Here is a 16,404-nt window from a genome sequence, read left to right on the forward strand (position 1 = left end):
GTACAGTTTATCTTGACACTGTTCAATATGAGGGGAATTGTGTTAAGTCATTATTTCTGTTTTATTACATAACATTAGAAATTATAGAGGGTTAAAAAGAAGCCAGAGATGTGATTTTTATTTTACCCTTTACAATTATATATATATTTTTTCTCAAAATGTGTCCCTCAAAGGGGCTTTTATGCCTTTAAACACCAGGAAGTGTCAAGTTATCACCCCTATTTTAGTGCATGCCTCGAGGTTGCTTTGTTTCTAGCGTTAGCAATATCAGGACAGCGGAGGGAGCGTCATTGCTGCCCCTAGATTATAATAATATTCCCTGATGACCCTTTGAGCACTGTAATGTTATCCTTTAAACTGCATTTCTCAAGAATGAGTACCATAAATGGTTTAACGTGTTTACTTGGCCCTCAGATTAACCAGATCGCGCTCTCCTACTTGTATCGTATCATGTCGTTGGGCGGATGTGCTGCCCGAAACATTTACTAAAGCCTGGATCGAGAAACACAAGTTACACTGACAAGTGTCAGTTTAAATGTAAGCCCCGCTTTATTCACTGGCACTATAGTTTCTGATCTACATGAGTGGTGGCAGTGTTGCGTCCTACTGTAGTAGTGCAAGTCGGCAACATATTGGAAAGTGTGACCTTTTCTGAGTTGTACCCCAGTCTAATTAATTAGTTGTTGACATTTCTAGTTATTCAGTTGAGTCACAAGGGCCTCAGCAGCTCCAGCAGATACGATGTGAGGGAATTGTAAAGAGGTTTCTCTGTACTGTTGGGACCGCCAGGCAACAATGCGTAGGTTGACTTTTTATTCCATTAAGGCCGGCTCGTAGGTTATTTGTATGCTGAATTAACAGACAGAAGCTAATATTCTCAACATGTTGTAGGATGAGATGTGTATGTTTACTGATAAGCAAGGCTAAGATAAGCTAGTCTGCTAGATTTTAGTATTTCCACCCCTCTAGGATTGATGTGATATGCTTTCCAAAAGAAGTGAAAGAGGACGAGGGAATGGCAAGCGTCAAAGCTCCAGTGGCCAGAGCTGACGATGCACTGAGAAGATGTGGAAGGAGTACAAATGCGATCTTCATAAGTTTCCCAGTCTTTCAAAAGTCCTCTTGCACCTACAGGCTCGTGAATGACAATGTAATTGAGCAACTTTGAAGCATTTTTTCCCCCCCCAAAGTGTTGCATTCAGTCAGACTTGGGAGTCCCTGACAGTAACTAGCAGGTTTTTCTGGTTTCTCAGTTGTGTTAAGTTTGCAGGAATGATGACTGGATGAGATGTAGACGTACTAGCAAAGCAGCTGTTCTTCCTGTGCTCGTAGCACTCGCTTCAGTCCATGATCACCTGATTAAGTGGTGACAAAGCCAGTTGGTGAATACTTGGTTCTAAATCATTTGATTGTCCCCTTATTGGTAGCCGGTGAGTCTGATCAGATATTTAAAGGCTTATTTATGTATTAGTTGTATAATTTCCTGTTCTTTGAAAGTTGTGGCTTCCTTTTGTGCCATCTCTGCCCTTTTCTTTGACACACTGCTTTTAGCAGCGCTGATGACATCTGCAGTTCCCTTGAATGTTGTAGTTGTGCCTCCAAATGCATTTTTTTGTCAAGGCTATGAGATGACAGCTGAGGATGGACTCGAGTTTCCTTTCCTGAGGCTCAGGGGAAGGGCGCGTGGTTGTGATTTGTGTCTTTCCTCCATAGAGGAGACTGAATTGGCTGGCAGAGTTTTGCAGACTGACAAACACAGATGGAGTCGTGACCTTGAACATGGTGGACTGTGATCTTCCAGAGATATTGTGTCCCGTCTTACTCTCTAGGGGAATGTAAACATTTCTGTCGGGACAAATAAAATATTATGTGCAAAAGGGGAACAGCAGTTGTCTAAATAACACGAATAATACCACTCCATACATTTGAAAAGCATTAGTTTGCTGGGACTGTCTCTTGAACGGTTGAACTAACTTGGACATGTATGGATTTCTCTTGTTTGTCAGGAACTTGAGGAGAATTACCAGCGGGCCTACTCTGAAGCCCTGACGGCTTTTGGGAACGGAGCCTTGTTTGTCGAGAAATTTATTGAAAAGCCGAGGCACATCGAAGTACAGATCCTTGGTAAGTGCACTCTGACTTCATTTACGTTTGCCTTTTAACTGGTTTATGTTTATCTGAGTTTCATTAAGAAGGCAAACTGCATTGTAGCCCTTGAAATCTAAGAGTGCTAAGGGAGGAGGTGAAGCAGATGAACAAGGAGAGGGAAGATGATTTATTCTCCAGCCATTACATCTTCTCATTTTAGTGCATGTAACTCTGCAAGCACTCTATTACAGTACTGAAATCCGACACCAACACTTGCAGGAAGTGCCTGTACTGCACAGAGGTGTCTGCATGTTTCCATGGCCACACATACACAAGGTGGCATTCAGAATTTGCCATAGCTAATCACGTGTGCATGCGTGTGCATGTTCACTCTGATTAATTGCTCTCTTTAGGGCTTGCAAAGGATTTTGTGAATTTTCTGAATTACCTGCTAACAGCCATGTCTTTGCCAGCCCTCTGAATTCTGGCAGTCCTTCAGTCTCCACTTTCCTCTCTGGGTCTCCCTTTAATATTCTCTCCTTTTTTCTTGTCTCCTCCCTTTGCCATCCAGTTTCATTTCTTCTTGTATTTATTTTGCGTTTTCTGCCCAGCTTCCATCAATCCTCGCTTCTGTTAGATTGTAAGAACTATTTCAGAGGTATATAACGTTAACTAGTGCGGTTAAACTGTGATAGTTTGTAGTTATTGGACTGTTTTAACTCAACAAATGGCGGTTCGCATGTTTGCTCGTATTCTATTCTGCAAGTTGATTGTGATGACTGACAGTTTAAATGATTATTTGGAAAAGTTGATCTGAAAGGGTTTTGATGGTCCATTAACTGCAGTAATTTTCAGTAAAATTGTTACAGATGAAGAGCTGTAACAACAAAATGGTTCACAACCGTGAGCCACTGAATAGCTTTGGATTTTGAATCATTTGAATAAAAGGAGAAATTTGAAGAAGTCAAATTAAAAAATGTCACTGTTATTGAAGAGAAAAGGACCAATCTAGAAAGTGTTTGGGGAATAAATAAGTGAAGAAAAAGGGCTCTACTGTCTTGACTGCATTGTCTTTTAATGAACTCTTGCACATCAAACCATTTAAGTAGGGCTGTTCGATATAACGATATATATCGGATGACGATATAAAAACGGCTATCGTTTCATTTTACGCTATCGTTTGTTTCATGGTGTCGCAAAATAAACTGTTTACGGTAATTTTTCATCGTTTTGATGGTCACTGTAGTGGCTATATTAATTTCTTAAAGTTCTCTTTCTCTTATATTTTATATAACCACACTATGGACAGACAAGCGGCTGTTTTTATGAGTTGTGGTTAGCAACAACGACGGTAACAGCATCGCGTGTCCGCTTGTTTATGTTCCACATAAACCTTTCAAGCTCAAGATCCTGTTGAGACTTTTCAAAATAAACTGAATCACGTGAAAGAGCAGATTATTGACGGATGAGAAGTAAAAAAGAGCCGCCAGGTGCTAAAAAATAAACCTTAGACTCAAACGTCAGAACAGGCTTTTCCCCGCAGCACGCCGTGTAATAAATACTCACAAAGAAAACGGCGGCCGTTACAACTTATGTCTAAAAATGTATCGTTTCATGCATCGGTTAAAACACTCGACTCCAGCTACGTGACGCGCATCTGGAAACACTTCCCGCAAGACGAGCCGCCCGAGATTCACAGAATTTACAGAAAATGTTACATTTTTGTGATTTATATCGTTATCAGGACGATAGAATTCTTATATCGGGATATGAGATTTTGTTCATATCGCACAGCCCTACATTTAAGTAAAATCTGTGGAATTTCATTTAGTTTGCTTCTCAACTATCAGTCTTATCTTTTAGTCCTGTTAAGTAATAATGCCACTAAAAGAAGCCTTGTGTTGTCACATTGACATAAAATGTCTTACTCATCATTTCATGTCATATTCAGTTGTTTAAAAGCTCTTATCTGCAGTAGCAATCGATCAAATCTGATGCTGTAATTGCAGCAAAAAGCTGTTTGTGGTCACTCTAAAGCAGCGGTCCCCAACATTTTTTTGCAGCACGGACCAGTTTAATGTCCGACAATATTTTCACAGACTCCTTTAAGGTGTTGTGGATAAATACAACAAAATAGCGGTATTGTGTAAATATAATGATAAATGCGAATTCACTGTAATTAGCTTTATTAGCGGTATCCTCTTGAAATGCTCCAACAACATTGAGCGTAACATCCTCCTCTCTGCCCCTTAATGCTCTCTGGTCGCTATGGTAATGTGAAAATATTTTATTTTATTTTTTTTCCAAAATAAGACGCACAACTTCAACATGGCAGAAAGACCCAGGGAAACAGAGTTAATGATGAAAACCATAAATTTTACTCTGGTGGGCCGGTACCAAACGACTCGGTGGGTTGGGGACCGACTCTCGTGCTCCAAAATTGGGTTTGCCTCACGTAGCATCAAGAAAATGTCCTGTCCTTGAACGCAGCCACACTCTTTACACTGCTCTTTGTCCTCATACTGCTGCTTATCTACTTTTTTTTTTTTTTATATATACAAATTGCTTCCTCTGTTATTTCCTCACTTGCATCTTTGTCTTTCCTCAGGCGATAAATATGGTAATGTCATCCACCTCTACGAGAGAGACTGCTCCATTCAGCGGAGACACCAGAAGGTGATGCCCTCTTTTTCGTCTTTGTTTTCATTTAAGATTTTATTTGCGGCGTTGCTTCATTAAGTAGATTAATATGAAGTGCCTGATAATGGTGGGTGGGCCTGAAATAAGTCATAAGCATGGATTGGGTGTGCATGCATTGCTGAGAAAATTTACAATAGACTGTAGTGTTTAGTTGTCCTTTTATTTGAGGAAATGGGCTAATTTAGTGGCGTACTCTGTGTGACGTTAATAATCCTTTATAATGGTTAATATAGCACAGGTGGCCCTGAGTGTCATAGAAAGCTCCAAGCTGCAGGGGGTAAGAGGATCTTACTCCAATAAAAATTATCCACTGTTAATCCTGCGTGAATGGGAGTCTTGGCAGTAACTGCATAATCCTCCGACAAATCAACTTGGATCAACAAAAGCAGTTTCTTTGAGAACGTTTAAATTCATTCATATTAATCAGGCGGGCATTCATCGGACAGTTACTGGAGAGAAATGAGGTATTACGCCATCACCTGATTATTAAATTAACAAAAATGACTGAATATCAGATGAAAGGGGGAATAGAAATAGAAATTGCCATCTAATCATTCAATGTAGCAGTGCTTTCATCAGAGGAAGCTGATTAACATGTGTAATATTTCATTACATATTGTCACCTCAGAGCAGTTTTAATCATGTGTTTTCATCACTTTCTTCCTTTCCCCTCTAATCAAATTACAGATGATAATCATATTAGTGGCTCTGTTCATGCTAGAGCTGCTGGTCTTTGATTCTGACAACCTTAATCTGCCTTTGCCCTTAATCTAAGATCTCTTTCAATCTCAGAAACAAGAATAGTCGCTTGTTGAAGTAGATTTGGGTTGGCAGAGCGCAGCTGGGATATTTTTAGTTTTCTTTATGTCGCAGAAGTGCTACTCTTACTTTGAGAGAGGCTTCTTTATGGCATTAAGATTTGATAGAGATTTTGAGTTCTAGGGGTTTCACTTTAAAATTTGTGACTGGTCACGTTGCCTTGAACTGAGCTGCCCTGATGGGTTGACTTGTTTGACGCAATGAAAAGAAATGGATCAGGCTCCAGCGTAGTGATCCCCAGCCACCCAGCAGCCACACTAAACACAAGGCTGTGCATAACCAAGACAATCTGCTCACTCTGTCTCACTAACGCTTAAATGACAAACTCTATCAAGCGGGGAAAATAAAAAAAACAAATTATAGTGTTGACTAAATGGGTGAAGTAGGTTTATTAGTTTGTCTTATAGTGAAATACAGTGAAATCTGGGGCTTTGGGAGCACTTTTGTAAGCACTATAGAAAAAGCACCATTCCTTATAAACAATAGATTACATTTCTGTGTTACGGGTAAACAGCCACTTCTAGTAATGAACCAATAGACAATTATCTGCCAACTCTGCAGTACCCAGCAGCTCTCTGGAGCATTTAAGCATCTTTAAGCTCATTGTTCTGATTCATCACCCACAGCTTTACTCTCATCAACGCTGTTTACCATGAAAATAAGCCTGCTACACGCTGCCTATCCACCCAAAAAAAGGCTTACAAAGCAGGTCAACATACTGGATGATGATGTGCAGTTATCGTGTTTCATATTTCTAATTTTTAATTATTATTTTTTTTAAATGTGGGTACTAGTTGTAGATCCCCCTCAAATACTGTAAAGTCATCACCATGGCTAATTACTCAGTCATACAACCTTGGTAGGGTTTTAAATTGCTCGTGTCTTTCAGCGCTTCGTTAATAAAGCCATTTGCTTTCGGGCTTATCGAATGCACCACTAATGTCTAAGAGAATTAAGAGGCAAATTTTTATCCTCTGTGTTGGGCTAAATGAATCAGAACTGAGTGTTGTGATTTAGTTGAATCCAGATTCCTCCAGAAGTGTCAGAATGAATTATTAGCATCCGTGTCTCTCAGTGCCTCAAGGGCTGCTAATCTACTAATAATCGAGGTCTACTACAGGCAGTGGATACATCCAGACCCCGCCTCCAGCCCTGTTGTCTTTGTCTGGTGATTGCTCACCTGAGGGTTTAACCCCTGCTTTACATTGGGTTTCTGTCACGCTCCCTTGGTAACGGCTGCCTTTTGTCAATCGGGTTTTCTGCAGTTTCTCCGGATGATTCACTGTCCTACATTTCTGTGGGGAAAGTTATTAATAGATGCTGGGAAAACAAAAGTGCTATCCTCTGTGTGTTTTGAGCCTTCATTTATCCCAGGAGGTTTCAGATTGTGTCATGAAAGCTAGGCTTACAGGGGTCCAATTTAAAGATGCACACTATAGCCAGTACACACTGCAGTCATTTACTTTAGATGTTCATTTTCCTCCTGATGTTGGTAATATTGATGGTCCTATTGATTTGAAGGTTGTGGAGATTGCACCGGCGTTCCAGCTGGACCCTCATCTCAGAGATCGTCTTCACGCGGATGCTGTCAACCTTGCCAGACAGGTAAGGATATTTACCCATACAGCCCCCCTCCCCCCCCCGTTGCAGTTGTGTCCTGATGTGAAGACGGCTTCTACATTTGGACACGCCGTTTGCTCCGCAGACTGTGAAAGCAGGTTTCAGTGTGTCGAATGTGCAGCGTTAAGTTTAGAACACTTGTTATGAAAAGTTGGCAGCCTGGGGAAGAAATGGCTCACTGAAACTGAAAAGGCTTTCCTGGCGAGTACTGTCAACCATCGGGTTGTTTTTAAGAAGCCTGAGCAAATTCCCCATACAATTCACTTTCCTGTCTATAATTGGTCTGCAAGACCACGGGATACTGCCCAAGAATTTTAATGTGCCGACTACCTGTGATTTTTAGAAGGGGATGTTGACGCTTTACCTAACTGTGAAAATGAAATTGTAATTTGAAAATGGGTGGAAATGGATGTCAGCAGTGTAGACTGAGGATGCAATTGTGAATATGAGTGTTTGAACAGTTTGAGAGCATCTCACCTTGTCTTTAGCCTTTTTTTTTTTTTTTTTTTTAAATCATTGAAAAGTTGGCTCAACTATGACTAAGTCGAGCCTCATCTCTCAGGAGAGATTTCAAGAAATGGCCTTTTCGGGTAATGGTCTAGTTGAGGAATGGATAGGAGCGATGAGGGAGGAGGTTGGAGACGGGGATGGTGATTTGCTGAAGAATGATCTTTGTTACTGATCGTTATGTAAGACAGACTTAGACGGGTGATGTGACCTTGCTCTAGCAGTGAGTTTTTTTTCTCCTTCTCCAGTAATCGTATCAACATCACCCAGCTCGTCTGCCTAAAGTGACAAACCATGTCTCCTTGTGTGTTTAAGAGCAGCAGCGGCGAGCTCTTGACTGCATATTACAGCTTGAAATGAGAGTGATGTCGCTCTGGTGTGAGGATGACAGGTGCCAACAAGAGTACTGCATGCATGCATGCATGCATGCTCATGCACATACCCGTTTTTTTTTTTGTTTTGTTTTTTTTGTTCCCAGCTGACTTAAATACGACGAAATGTAGTGTCTTCACTCGTCAGTGCAGAAATAGAAATAACCGTAAAATACAAATGGTAAAAAAAGTGTGACAACGTCAATAAAATATATTATATTGCTTTCTCTTTCAATATGTTAGTGATACACTGGCGCCAAATATATTTTTAGTCAAACAGCAGGTTCTCCTGCCAGTTTACCTCTCCAGAGTCAATACTTTGTCTCCCCACGGTGGCACTTAGAAAATGATTAGGAGACTGGCGACTGATTGGACGTCAGGGCAGGGAAAAAGTCAGTAATCTAATTATTTGATACGTCGTTACAGTTGAAGAATATAATCTATACCAGTGGTCCCTAACCTTTTTTGCCCCACAGACCGGTGTATGTCCGACAATATTTTCAAGGACTGGCCTTTAAGGGGTCGCGGATAAATACAACAAAATAAAACCAGTACCGGTACCAAAAAAGATTTATTCATAACATATGGGAAAAGACCCAGGGAAACAGAGTTAATGATAAAAACGATTAAAAAACAAACAAACAAAAGAAACCGCTAAAACCCCTCAAAACCATAAATTTCACAGCCGAGCCTCAACTCTTGTGGTCCGGTACCAAACGACTCAGTCCGTGGTTGGGGACCGCTGATCTACAGTTTAAGACCTCAGTTACAGGTAATGGTCTTGGTCATAGATGACTTATCTGCAGTGTATCCAGAATTGCTGTATTATGATAGCTTTGGTTGGTGCCTGTCATTGTTGCTGATCTCCTTAAGCTTGTAATAAAGGGATGAGGCATATTGTATTGCTGATTTTTAAAAATGTAACTGGTTAACTTGACAAGATGAACATGTTGTGCTTTTTGTGGGACAGCGGTTGGCACTGATGTCTCACAGCAGGAAGCCTTGAATCTGCTGGCCAGCTGTGGCCTTTACGGTGGATATTGCACGTTCTTCCTGTGCTGGCATGACTTCTCTGTTCTCTACTCAAACTTGCAACCACAGTCCAAATATGACTGCTAGGTTAATTGGTAACTTGAAATTGGCCTTTAGTGTACTGGTCTGTGTCCCCCTCCCCTTCTTCCTCTCTGGGTTCAGGCCAGGTAAGAGGCAACAGGCTCTTTTTAAAAAGATTATTTTACGTTCTTTACTAGTTAAAGTTGTAACAGTAGTCGTATAAATGTTTGGATTTTACCTCTTCTGTTTATTGCATACAGAGCTTGAGTTCTCATCCAGCTTAGTTTTTTGCAAAGTAGAACAAAGGTGAATAGAAAGTCTCACAGACCTGCAGCCTTTGCAGATTATCACCAGGGGTCTCACTTTCTCTCTGCATCACCTTTCATTTTCTTCCTTCCACACTTGCTCCCCCTCCCCCACCACTGTTCTTGCATTTTTCTGCTATGTGTTGTGACTGCATTTCACTTTAAGTCAGTCTCCACAGTGAAGCTTCCACTTCAGAGCTGAGCCCTGCTCTCACCTCGGGTATTGAAACACCCCCTTAGCAATGCTGAGGATGCACTCTGGTGCTTACTTCAGAATTATTAATGGGTGTGTGCATGTGTCACAGCCTGTGCATGCATGTGTGTGAAAGTAAGGTGATGCAAGCTCTTATAACCCACACTGGAATACTCATATTATTTCTACATACCCATGCTTGATTATACTTTCTTTCAGTTCTGGCCTGGAAAGCTAGACATCTTGGTTTCAGTTTTTATTTTGATTGATGTCTTTTCATTTTAATGAGGAACTCACTGAATTTAATAGCATTTTGTATGAGACATTACATTGTTGTTATTATGTCTGTCCTCCTCATTCCTCCTACTCCCAATATCTGGCCAAAAATGCCAAACACACTGTTGTAAACCGTAGTTGGTAGTATAAAGATGTGCTCAGTAAAACCAATTCATCCACTTGCCGACTCAAACAAGCTCACACATGCAAATCTGATTCTGTGAAAAAGTTTGATTTGTTTACTTTTTGTTTGTGTCAAATCTTCAAACTTTTTTTTATTTTTATTTTTTTTATGTGCACATCTGATCAAATGTGAAAATGGAGCCACACATCAAATAACTTCTGGATAGTTTTATTTGTTGTGACATTTCAGAACTTCAAAAAAGGCATAAAGAGCAAGCACAAAGTTTGTAAAATTGAAACACAAGAGTGTAATTTTTGGCTTGGACAAAATTACAAAGGGCATATTCTTAAAATATGTAAGAAAAGGAGGATTATTAAGCTCTTTGTATGTCTCTAGGGACACATGTCTATGATTAAGGACGATAATAAACCTTCCTGGATGTGATTGTCTGAAATTCTCCAATAGTAAGATGTTAAAGTCGGGCGCCTCTTAGTCAAGACCTGAAATCTGAGGTTTGAAATATCTGAGCGACACTTGGCAAAACTTCAGTCGATGTAAGAACTGAGGTGAAGAACACTGTTAACCCAGTAGGCTGCTGTCACGATACATCTTGATGATGCTCAAACCTTTCAGCAGAGTGTTCTTTCAACCGAGTGGAATGTTAAATTGTCTTGAAATTCCACAAACTCAGACATTATACCGAAGTTAAGCGCACATGTGGCAGCGTTGCTGGGATACTTTGGCTGCTTCAGGGGAAGGTGAAGTGCCACACCTGAGGGGGTAACCTGAATTCTGCTCTACTAGAAAATTCAGAATGAGAATGAAGTTGAGTTGAAGCTGAAGTTAACGGTTGTGAGCGAGAGTTAAAATTAGAATTTGTCAGTGGCCTGCTCAAGATGTGGGTTCAAGAAAGGAACTCTGCAGTGAAGAGTGGGCTGAAATTCCACCACGACATAGTCGGGCAGGCTGATCTGCTATAACCGAAGAGCTTGAGTCTAGTTACAGCAACAACTATAGTCAAACTAGCAATGAAGTGTAGGGGGATTATTAGCAGTTAGACTTGCTGTAACTTCAGTGGACTTTACGCTTCCTGAGGGGAAATTTGTGCAAAGTGCCACAATCTGTTTCTGTGTATAAGAATGAGATCATAAAAGCTGCAATCATAAAACCATACATAAAAGAAGAACATTAAAAAGTATTGTCCTCTAACTACACTGTGTGTGTCTATAAAACTACATTCACCAGCCACTTCATTGCTTACACCCTTCTAGCTCTGGCTTGGACCCTGTTTTGCCCTTTAGAGCTGCCTTAATTCTTTGTGCCACAGATTAAACTAGGTGGTTATGGTCCACACTGACATGATGGTATCACATAGATTTGTCACACACATCCATGATGAAAATCTCCCATTTAACCACATACCAAAGGTGTGCTCTAAAGTGGCATTTGTGTATAGTGAACTCATTTTCATGTTCAAGAAATCGGTTAGAGGATATAGAGATGGATGCATGCTTTCATGTTGCGCACACCAATTTCTGACCCTGGGATGGTGCTGTAACTGAATGCTGTAACTCGAGAATGAGGCGACGTGGGATTTTATAAATTGATACAATAGTTTTGAGATGTATTTGAGATTTGTAGTCTGTCCTGTTCTTAGCTGTTTTGAAGTGACGTCCAGTGTTGCGTTTATGCTACTGTAGCACATCTGCTTCAGTATTCAAGGTGTGCTCAGAAATGCTCTTCTGCATGACTTGGTTATGACAACTAGGTATGTGTTACTGTTCCCTTATAACTTCAAAGCAGTCTGGCTGTTCTCCTCTGACCTGCGGCTTCAACAAGTAATTTTTGCCCAGAGAGCTGCTGCTCACTGGATGTTTTCTTTTTCCCTGGACATGGTTGTGCAGGAAAATCCTAGCAGATAAGCGGTTTCTCAAATTCTCTGATCAGCCGGTGTCGCACCAACAAACATGGCACGCTCAGAGCCAATTAAATCACCTTTCTTCCCCATTCTTATGCTCTGTTTGAACTTCATCACATAGTCTTGACCATGTCTACATGCTGAAAACAATCAATTTGCGTCAGTCTGATTTGCTGACTGGATAATTGCATTTAGAGTAGCAGAATAGGCGTACTTAATGAAGTATCTGAGTGTATATCCATACATTAATAAAAACACTATTAGGGCTAGAGACACAAAAGCTAAAATCAGTTCAGTCTTTAGTGAGTTCTTGGTTTAATGGAGGCTTGAACAAATGAGGTGATGGTACATATTCAAAGGAGAAGGGATGTTCAGCCATCATTTTGATTGCATGTTTAACTACCTGCTTGAACAGTCCTTGTATGGGCTTGTATTCCTTTAGTCTCTGTATGTACTAGATGCCTGCTTTCTTAGATTTCTGCCAAATTATGCAGCAATACCAGATTTGATGTGGTCTCATTTTTAGTATGACATCAAGAAGAAAGCATCTGACTCGTTGGTCAATCCAGCCTCAACTATTTCTATTGACATGTTTTGATTTTTTTTGTTTTTTGATTTGGGCGTTTTATGCTTTCTTGCTTCAACAAGCAGCATTATTTAATTCTTGTATTTACTCTGGATATTTGATGTAACATTTTAGTGGATATGTGACAGTTTAATATCAGATTCCACAATATAAACTCTGAGGATTTGAATCCTACTTCATAGCATTGTATAAATATTTATCTTTTTTCCCCATTCTCATTCACACACCTGCTGTTTCTCTCTTATCTGGTTTTAATGGTGGCTCCATAGTGTTGCTTTTATATATTTTATTTTATTTTCCCCCTCCCATCATTTTTCCATCTGTACATATCACACATCTTCCATTATCAGCAGCCTCCATCAGTCTTTCAGAGAAACTGTGCAGTCTTTGAACTCGATACAGGTCACATTTCCTGATAGAATGTGCTGGAGAACAAAGTTGCCTGGCAACACTGAGCTCAAACCCTTGTGCTGAGAGCTGGAGTAACTTCCTGCAGCCATTAGAGTCAGGTCTCACAAGAAAATCAGATGTTGTCAAACCATGCCTCTGTGCTCTTATGTGTTATCTGCTGTTCAAACAGCTGATTTTTGTATACGCCTGGAAAAGGATTGGGGGGAGGGGTTCTGGCTTCTGATGTTTTGTCTGTGTTTCAGTGAAAGGTCTACAGCTGACATTTCTTTTTACCCACCCATGTATATCCCAGCCAGTCCTGATTAGATCTGAGTGATGTGTCTCACTATAGCAGTGTGAGATTTTAATAATCAGTGATGGGCCCACTGATTGGGTGCATCATTGCTCGCTCATTCATCCATGTACTGCTTGGCTTATTTTTTTATTTTTTTTTTAATACCTCTTGATATGTGATGTGCAGCAGTAGTGTCCTATATCGGTTACTTCTGCAATGAGTTAATAAAGAAAAAGCTGCAGTGAAGCCCATCTGTCTTTGCTTGGTGGACACGAGTTTTATGATGGAAATAAAGTTGAATATCTGCATTTGTGTACAAAATTCCCAGTTTGACCATGAAGTTTTTCGGTTCTTGCAAGTGTGGAACATCTGTGCGCTGATGGGCTGTGGTTTATTGCACATATGCTCGACAGTCCTGTGATAAGTAGACAGACATAAAGTAACATGTCTCAGACACTGCACATTACATTTGACAAATTCTGTTACACTCTAGCATTTCCGGAGCTGCAACGACTGCCCGAAGAGATCTGACTTATTGAGTATAGACTAAGTGGTTGTTGCTGACTGGCTGTGCATAAATCATCTGTTAGATTTACTGTGTTTGACAACAGATTAATTCTGATCTGTTTTTGCTGCATTAATGAACAGTACTGAATATCCTCTCCTTCAAATGTTCAGAAGAGCAGCAGTGTCACGTAAAACAAGAGTGTGGCTCTGTGTAGTGTACGGCAGCGCTGCTTGATTGGGGAAAAACATAGTTCTCATTATTTTGGTCCAGTAACTGTAATCTTGATATCAATGTGACTTTATTATTATATCTTTTTTTTTTTTTGGGAAGAGGAATTTCCCTTAACTTTAACTTTTTTTTTTCTTAAATAAAATGTGAAAAACATGAGGTGTTTGAGATGAAACCTGTCTCTGCCAGATGTTTGAAGGTGCAGATGTGGACATGAAGAGGTGAAATGCATCACATCAGTGCAGGGAGTGTCTGTGTCAAACACACATGCACATAGGGTTGTTTCAACAGGTTCTCCTGCAGAAACACTCTTGTTTAGATTTTTTTTTCTGACTGGCTTTGTTTTAAAAAAATAAAATAAAAGCTCTTCCTGACATCATGGCTCAAGCTGAACAAAACTAAAAGGGAAACTCAGAGGTGCTCTGAATATGAAGGATAGGGTTGTTTGACCACAAAATGAGAGCGCCTAAAATAAATGCAAAATGTTGCAGTTCTTAGACAAATAAGACGAGCTTGAATTTCTGAACTTAAAATCACAACACCAGATATACTGAAAAAAACCAAACCTATTTAAGCTTTGAACTGTCTGACTGATAACCTACTTAGTTACACTTTCCTCATTTTCTACACTGGTACCATCATGGTGGTACTCTCCCCGGTCTGACACCCTGTCATCAAGCTGTTTACAGCCTTTCAGCTGAGACTTGGCTGGGATGTTGCCACCAGACTCTTGGTATTATAAATTACTTTTTGATATCTGGTTTCTATGCATTTTTTTTAACCTGTTTTCTTTGGCAGCTATAATTCACCAAGTACTCTTTATTGTAATGATTCTCTTTTATGCTTGTATGTTAAATGAGCTCATTATATTGATCATCCTATATTAAAATGTGATGGTATGAGTAGTCATATGTTGAGGTTTATTGATGTCTGTGTTGTTCTCTTATGGGGAAGTTTGTTTTTCTCTCTTACTGTCCAGATATCTCGATATAACTACATCTGATACACGCTTAATGTTTTCTCTGTATTGTGCTCAGTTGGTTCACCCACACTTTGGGCCTCTTCCAGTGAACTCTTCGAACTGTCTTTGTTACAGTTTGGCAGCAATATCCAACTTTCTTTTCAAACCTCTATATCATGATTGGAATTTGGCAGAGGTAGCTGTTATGAAGGAGCGTAAGCAATGAGAACACAAGCCTATGATCTGCAATGATATTGCATTTTAAGCTGCTGTAATGAATTTGGTTCACTTGATTCCACAGTTTGCCTCGAGACACTGGTGCATTTAGCAGTCAAACTCAGAGTGTGAAGGACAAAACACATCTTGTGTGTTTCAAAATGAGCTGCAGCTAACTGTATAATATGCACACCTGATGTTACTATGCACAGGAGCTCACCATGGGTATCTGTGAGCAACAGAACTGCCTAATTAGCTTAACTGTTGTGGTTGTGGTGGTGGTGGTGGTGGTGGTGAGGAAAAGCAAACAGGTGTGCCTTTGTAGGTAACTTTAATGCCAGCAAAACCTCAGTGCCTGACATTTTTGTTTCATGGTATATTTATCAGTTTAATCTGAAGGCAGAAGGCAAAGTTGCTGTCATACGCTGCATTTTGTGCAGCTGTTTTAGGGAATTCAATTCTGGTACTCGTGTGGTGTGATGATGATGATTGAGGCTGTTGCATTTTAAACTCTGATTCAATCTGTTTTGTTTGGTTTAGTGGCAGGTGGGGGGGGGGTTTACTCCCCCCCCCCCCCCCCCTGCAGAAATGAAGCAGTATTGATTTTTATTTGTACACGAGTGGAAGACGGCAGAAAATTAAAATTTGTTGCAGTGTTTTTTAAGTGTGATGGAGAGAGGAGAACAGGAGCTTGAAATCTGTGTGCATGATGACATGAGAAAAATAATTTAAGTGTAGTGGAGAGAAGGAGAAATAATTTATTTCTATTTAGTATTGTGCCTGTTTGCCTACTCGTCTTTCTGCTGTCTCTTGAGAGAACTGCTGCTCACAATCAAGTATGTCCACAGCTCATCAGCGCCAATCGGGGTAGCCAGCAGGGCTGTATCATACCACTGTAAGTTGATGTGATTAAAAATGTAATACTGTGATATAGTGATACACTGTTTACATACCCTAGTGTCGCAACAAACTAACTTGTTCAACACTTGAAGCACAAACACTCAGCCGAGTCCTACCAGGCTGTGAAGGCGGAGGAAATACTAGAGCCGGTGATGTGCGACTCAAATGTAAACAAATGACTCGAGCGAGTATCGCTGGAGAGCTCGCTAATTGCGCTCCATGTGACAGGAAGAGCAAACGGTGGGTGGAAATTACAGATGCAGGTACACGGTAAAAAAGTGTGGCTTTAAGCTAATGGATAAAAAGCTCGACCCGAGGTACAACATACCAGCTACAAGACTTATTT

The 16,404-nt window shown here is 40.3% G+C and overlaps 1 protein-coding gene across 7 annotated transcripts in view; it reads left to right on the forward strand.

Moving 5' to 3' along the window:
• Positions 1-16,404, forward strand: part of pcxb (pyruvate carboxylase b) — a 323,320-nt gene that overhangs the window by 20,561 nt on the left and 286,355 nt on the right. For all 7 annotated transcript variants that reach the window (XM_082527995.1, XM_082527999.1, XM_082527997.1 and 4 more), the window contains 3 exons: positions 2,007-2,124; positions 4,697-4,764; positions 7,129-7,212. In XM_082527995.1, coding sequence (XP_082384121.1) covers positions 2,007-2,124; positions 4,697-4,764; positions 7,129-7,212 — 270 coding nt within the window. The remainder of the gene's footprint in view (positions 1-2,006; positions 2,125-4,696; positions 4,765-7,128; positions 7,213-16,404) is intronic.

Source organism: Aulonocara stuartgranti, assembly GCF_965226115.1.
Source record: "Aulonocara stuartgranti genome assembly, chromosome: 3".
NCBI lineage: Eukaryota > Metazoa > Chordata > Actinopteri > Cichliformes > Cichlidae > Aulonocara > Aulonocara stuartgranti.